Below are 7,141 nucleotides of genomic sequence, written 5' to 3' on the forward strand. Positions count from 1 at the left end.
CAAATATTCGGGAGGTTTTTTGGCAGCCCCCCCCCCCCCCCCATGGATTTTGACTAAGCTGAATTGTGATGGAGCTTCCATTTCATCGGGTGCTTCTGCTTGTGGGTTATTGCTCGCGATAACAATGGTTCTTTTTTGGTAGCTATTGCTTCTCCTTTATGATCCGCTAACTCTCTCATTGTCAAACTCTCGAGTGTAATGCTTGAAATTTTGAGTTCGCTCATTGTTGTTTCTCATAATTTTAGAGAAGAGAATAGTTGTGCAGATGCCCTTGTTAACTTAGGATTAGCTTTGATGGATACTACTCACTTTTCATTTATACCTATGTGTACTAGAGCTGATTTTGAAAAGAACATGCTAGGATTGTCATTCTTTAGATTTTCTTTAATCTTGAGAAGATTTTGAAATAGTCCACCCTCTCTGTATTGTGTTCTGTTTTTCTTTTCTGTATATTATCTTATTAAAAAAAATATACACTAAATAATATACAAAATCTAACATATTTCTCACGCACCTATCTCTCTTTTTACACTCTCAGTCACTTCTTTTTCTCTACACCAAATACACCCTTAAAGTCTTAAATTGATTTTCTCTATTAAATTTTTGATGGTTTTCTCTGTTAGATTTTTGACTGCGCAAAACAATAAACATGACGACTCTGACGAGAGTTAAAATCAAATAAAGTACAAAACTACAAATAGATGATTATCATTTCTCAAATCTTACTAGAAATTTTATCATCATATTAATTATTAATAAATTTACCAAATACAAGCAAACCTTATTATATATTTTCCTCGCCATTTTAATGAGAAAAAGGGCAAAGGAAAAACAGCAACCTGGACAAGAAAATGGACTATTTGTCCAACCTAATACAATATACAACATAACAAATTAAAAACTTATTAACATGCCAATTGATCCCTAAAGGAAGATATTTCCTCAAAGATTGGAAGTCTTCTTGATCTAATTGGGCTCCATACATTAAGCAACCCATCAATTCCCTTGACAAGATCATCATCAAGACCTAAATCATCCATAAACTTAGGTTGTGGCAAGTTTGCATTCAATTCTATAAGCAATTCATCAGCTCTATTTTGAGACTTGATTTCATCAGAACCTTGAAGCTTTCCTTGCAAAACTTGTTCAAGAACTGAATAGGCTTCTTCATAACGAGATTGCCTCATTAAGCATAAGGCCAAGTTTAAAGCCTTGTTGGCATCAGCATCTATCATTTGGGCTTTCTTGAAAACTACCTCAGCCATCATGTAGTTTGTCTTTTGCATGTAGGCCCAGCCCAAGTTTCCCTATATCATCAATAATTAATGAATTTAAGTAGCAATAATCTAAGCAAAAAGAAAAGTTTGGAAAGTTAGATTAAAAAGAGAAAGATTTAAGTACCAATAATCTTGCAGTTTCTTGCTTGATTGAAACTTGGAACTTTTTCCCATGAGAACGAGCAGTCTTTGTTGTCCTTCCATTAAAGGCCTCTCCTTGATAGATAAGTCTTAGTTTTCTTTTCAATAAGTCAATTTGCTCCTCTACTCTTCCACATTTCTGTGTAATTCTCACAAAAACTATATTAGACTCATTCATCCTATGTCAGAAATAATTCAACTCTAATATGTATTAACTAAAATTATTACTTGTGTCAGATCATTAGTACTTTGTCTTGTGTCTGTTATCTGACAACGTATTAACTAAAATTACACATACAGATAAATGACAAAAATTACACTTAAAAGGTAAATTACCCTTTTAGATATTTCAATGTCTATGCTATGGTAAATCAACTTACAGATATTAACTAAAATTATTATTTGTGTCAGATCATCTGTGTTTGTGCTCTAATAAATCACACTTACAGATATTAAATAAAATTATTATTTGTGTCAGACTATCGGTGTTTTGTTATGAGTCTGTGCTCTGATAAATCACTCACACATATTAACTAAAGTTATTACATCAGTGTTCTGTTTTGAGGATGTGCTCTGATAAATCACTATCAAATATTAACTAAATTTATTATTTGTGTCAAACCATCGGTATTTTGTTATAAGTGTTCCAATAAATCATTTTAACACATATTAACTCAATTATTATTTGTACCAACTATGTCAGTCTACCTAAAGTATAGTAGATATGAAACATTATATGAAAATACCTTATAAAGATCAAGAAGAACATTGTCAAGTGATTCTTGAGAATGTTTAGAGCAAAGACCTCTAAAAGATTTGATGGCCTCAATAGCTTCTTCAGTTCTATCTAATTGCTTCATCACAACAGCCATATCCTTCAAAGCACTATCCACTTTGTCACCAACATTAATAGCCTTCCAAAAGTACACTATAGCTGCTTCTGGATCTTTATCCACCAACTGAATTCATACACATTCATATCATTATTCAATATTATACCTTAAATCTACATAAAAAAAACACTTCAAACTTTGATCATGTAATAAGCCAAAGAATATAAAAAAAACGAAGGAATCTTATGAAGAAAAAGATTCCTTGAATCTGTAGATTCTTTGAATCTTAAAAAAAATTACTCTTCCACAGTAAAATATGGTAAAAGTAAATCTCAAAAGTTGAAAATGTCTTAAAGTCATTAATTAAAAATAAAGTGAAAAATACAAATAATCACCGAAAAAAGCATAGAATTATGAGGAAATGGTGCAGTTTTCATAGACTATGATGCAGATAATTCAAATTATGCAGGAACAATAAAAATCAAAGTTGAAATTGAGAAAGGGTATAGATATTAGATACCATACCTGAGCATGTTTGGCTTTGACATAAGGACTATCTCCAAAAGGAACCTTATGGATAACATGGTAAAGATCATCTTTCTTTGCCTTAGAACCTTTCTTCAAAACACTAATTCCTTCCATTTTCTCTCACAAAAGATAGAGACTCCCTTTGCTTGGAAGGCACATGCACCTTGTGATGAAGATGGGAGAGATTCAGTGAAGAAAATGAGGGGTCTACTCACATAAAGAAACACTTAGGACATATGAAGATAATATATACAAGGAACTTGGGATGCTAACCACTATGAATGTGGATGGAATTGTGGCTATATTCTTTGTGACATCATGTTTCCAATGCTCATTGGTTAATTCATACGTGGCATTTTTTTCTTTTTTATTTTGTTCTTTTGTTTGAATTATTTTATTATTAGTGTTAATAATAAATAATAATCATAATCATAAAAAAAAAAAATTAACAGCAATTAAAGGCGCGACATAGAGTACAGTGGTATACACTCTATAACGTGTATGATACAAAAAGAAGACCGGATTATCTAATGTTAAATTGAGATTAAACTATGGATATTTTATATTTGTTTTTTTTTAATTATTAAAATAAAATTGGAAATTTATTTTAAATTTTTTAAAAATTTGTATACATTTTACAAGTTATTAATTTGGTTTTATGTGTGGGAAATCTACCAAGAAAGCAATATATTTATTATAGATTTAAATAGTCTTTCGATCCGTATAAATTTAGGTGTTTTTTATTTTCGTCTTTGTATCTTATTTTACATCGAAATGGTCCCTGAATGTTAAAAATTCTGTTGGTTTTAATTTCTAAAGTTAAAAATCCTTGGGAAAATCTGCAAGTTTCTTGCGGACTTTCCTTCGAATTTTTCTGCGAATTTTAATTTTAAAGACTAAAACTAAAACAGTTTTAACATTCAAAAATCATTTAAAAAAAGATACAAGAACGAATATCAAAAACACGTCAACAGACCAAAAAACTATATAAATCTTTATTATAATATGAGATGAAGTATTATTAGATCTATTAAACAAAGAGATTTGCATTAAATTCTTATTGACTTGGAGAATCTTTATGGCAGAGTGCTTAAAGAGATTTTGTGGAAGTCTTACATAAGAAAGATGTTAAGATTGTTGATATGTGAACTATATCCAATATATGTATAAGGGGATAACAACTAACGCACAGAAACAAGGAGAGACAGACGACATTCCCTAATCATTGGGATTGCACCAAGGTTCAACTCCTAGCCCTTACCTTTTTTTCCTTAATTTTGAATGTACTTGCAAATAAGAATTTTCATGGTACACATCAATTAGAAAATTGAATCGAACCAAACTGAAACATTATAAAAAGTCATCTGAAGCGAACCGTTTTAATTCATCTAGAACCTAAACAAACTTATTGATTTGATATACCGATTGAAAACTCCAAACCTAACCAGAACATTGTTAGAAAATAATTTTTCTCAAACCAATCCATTTGTTAAAGAACCAAACAGTTACTTTTTTTTTAAAATTTGTTAATAAAAAAATTTAAACCTGTTTTTACCATTTTTTATTTTCAGTTTCACTTCATTTTTTTAATAATTTAGTTCGGTTCTAGAACTTTTTGTGCACACATGTTCAGTTCATTAACCAAACATAATGGTTCGATTATATTAACTTCACTTTGGTTCGACGGTGTTTTTGAACCGTCCTACTCACTAGCGCATTCAAGAGATATCATTGAGATAAAATTGATGGTTAAAATTGATGATACCCTCAGGAGTTTTATGTGACATAAAAGTTCTGATAAAGTTGAGGGGAAATTTTTTTCAAACATTGATAATCATGCGATATTGTACGAAACAAAATGTAAGGCGATTAAAAATAATACGAGAATGGTATGAGCCGCAATTATACAGTTTTATCAATGTAGTATAAAAGATATCATGCCCACAGAGAGCAATTGACAAATATCATTATCTATTGTTCCTATGTTTATCTAAGGTTATGTCAAACACTTGTTCTTGTGTGGAAAAAAATGGAAAAAATGAATTTAATTTATTAATAACAACGAGACACCAAAATGATAATTTTAGTCTACCTATGTCACTCATACAATTTACAATATTTAATCATAATGAGAACTCTATTTTGTAGAAAATACTAACTTAGAGCTATTGCCCGCTTTCGTCGGCACATTACTGCCCTTTAAACCCGTAATTGCCTACTTTCGTAGCGCGAAACTACAAGTTTAAAATCCTTTTTTAAAATACAACAATCTCTAGATTAGTTAAAAATGAATTTGCGTTTTGATAATTTAAAATCTGAATTTTCTAAGTTCAATATCATTTTCGCTCTTTCGACACATAACCGGTATTTCGGTTTTTCTACTTTCATAGTAAAACTTTAAATTTTAAAACTGAATTTTCAAAACAATTATTTTATTCTCGCTACAATTAAATGACTATGCCATTTGTATGCATTCCATCAATATGATGGTCCTTGCATTTTGGACTCAAATACGACTATTCAGACATATGGAACAAACATAAACATGTTTTTGATGAATACATAATTAAAAACAATAAAGAAAAGAAAATGGAATTAAATAAAATTGAATCTTGATAAATGAAATGCTCTGAAGGGAGACTTTGTTCCAAGTACAGCTGTTCAAAATATAAAAATAGAAGGGAAAATTTAACTCGAAAAGTGCATAAAACTTAAAGAAAGTAAGGTGCATAAAAATTCCAATACATAATTTTTATGCTGAAAATTAAAGTAAATTTAGTGCTGGTAAGTTTCGATGTCTATTACATGAGTTACAATGGTATTTATAGGAAAATATGCGCTTAGAAATCATGCAAAACATGTCTAGAAATCGTGCAAAATAGCCTTGGAACATGAAGAAAACAGTTGAGAAGAATATGGAATATGGGAGAACTGGGAGTCATGGTGCATGACGACCTTCCCGTCATGACGTGCTGAAGATGGGCTTCAGGGTCCAAGGTCCATGACGGGCGTTAGCGTGGCTTGTAATACCCCTTTTCTAACCCCAAATATATCATACAATCAAACAGAGTAAGCATGCATAAAGGAAAAAGGCGCCACATGTTGATTTTCACCAAAATGAAAATCCCAAAATCTACATACATACGACATCCATAATACGCAAAGATCATTTTGTAACACAAATGTAATCTCATGTTCTCATACATTATGCATAAACGCTTGCGGAAAAACAATTCAAATTGCTATTAAAGATTTCAATGAATATATCCCATACTATATTCATCTACCAAATTCAAACAACATCTATATCTTTGTCACTTGAAAATCACAATCATAGGCTACAAAGACCTTTAAATTAACATATCCAAATGTTATCACATACATCCAATATTTATCGAACCATATAAGATAGCAATATTCAAACATGAACATAATTCTAAGAAACCCCCAAGTGTTACATGATCAGAGCATATGACTCTCTACCTAATCAAAACGAAACCTCGGAGCTCTCCGGCTAAGTCACGAATCAAGCAACTACTCTTCTGAACCTGCACATTACCAACCAAGGGTAACATTCAAACAGAAGGGTGAGAATTCAAATTCTAAATAGAAAATATAATAATGGGAAATGCAACATAAGTAAGCATACATTTCACAATCCTTCACTTTTCTCAAAACATGTATTTATCTCCAATATAAAATTAACATGTTCAACACAATTAATCATCACAATTAATTCACAACCTCATATATTGACAATTTACATATATACTCATATATACTCATATATCACTCATACATATATATTTCACATTTCACATCGAATATGTATTAATCACATATATCTCATTCTCATCACATTCTCTAATTCATATAAAATGATTCATCATTCCACATACATGCATATCAATCAAATTCGCATCCATACATTCATACCACATAATCACACATAACAACGTTTCACACCGACACGTGCGACTCAAGTGTGACTCTATGCGATATGCATGTGGATCCCTCCGTTATCATTTCCGGTCATGCCGATTGTCATTCTCTCTAGACTAGATAACCACCTCAAAGCCCCATACTCGTTAAGCTTTCAAACCCCATACTCGTTAGGTTTGGGACAAGTAAATAACCTTCGCGAGATTACCCAACATTGCCACTTTCAAAGACTCATGCTTGTGTACGTGTGCAACAAAACAAGACTCATGCATTTAAGACGATCTCTCTATCTCTTAAACTACACAATCACATCTTTCCAACCTTGCACAACATTACACAACATGCAATTCAATCCAATCTCAACACAATTATCATTTAGCATTCCATTACATAATACATTCAATTACACCTCACACATGT

At 31.2% G+C, this 7,141-nt stretch overlaps 1 protein-coding gene across 1 annotated transcript; it reads right to left on the reverse strand.

The window, feature by feature from the left end:
- Positions 1 to 684: 684 nt before the first annotated feature.
- Positions 685 to 2,982, reverse strand: LOC131639529 (protein SULFUR DEFICIENCY-INDUCED 1-like). The gene is made up of 4 exons (XM_058910016.1): positions 2,777 to 2,982; positions 2,165 to 2,377; positions 1,402 to 1,557; positions 685 to 1,307 (listed from the first exon to the last, which is right to left on the reverse strand). The coding sequence occupies exons 1-4, from the start codon at positions 2,891 to 2,893 to the stop codon at positions 906 to 908; spliced, it is 888 nt and encodes a 295-aa protein (XP_058765999.1). The 5' UTR covers positions 2,894 to 2,982; the 3' UTR covers positions 685 to 905.
- Positions 2,983 to 7,141: the final 4,159 nt, after the last annotated feature.

This window comes from Vicia villosa, unplaced genomic scaffold (genome assembly GCF_029867415.1).
Source record: "Vicia villosa cultivar HV-30 ecotype Madison, WI unplaced genomic scaffold, Vvil1.0 ctg.002683F_1_1, whole genome shotgun sequence".
In the NCBI taxonomy this organism is placed as follows: domain Eukaryota; kingdom Viridiplantae; phylum Streptophyta; class Magnoliopsida; order Fabales; family Fabaceae; genus Vicia; species Vicia villosa.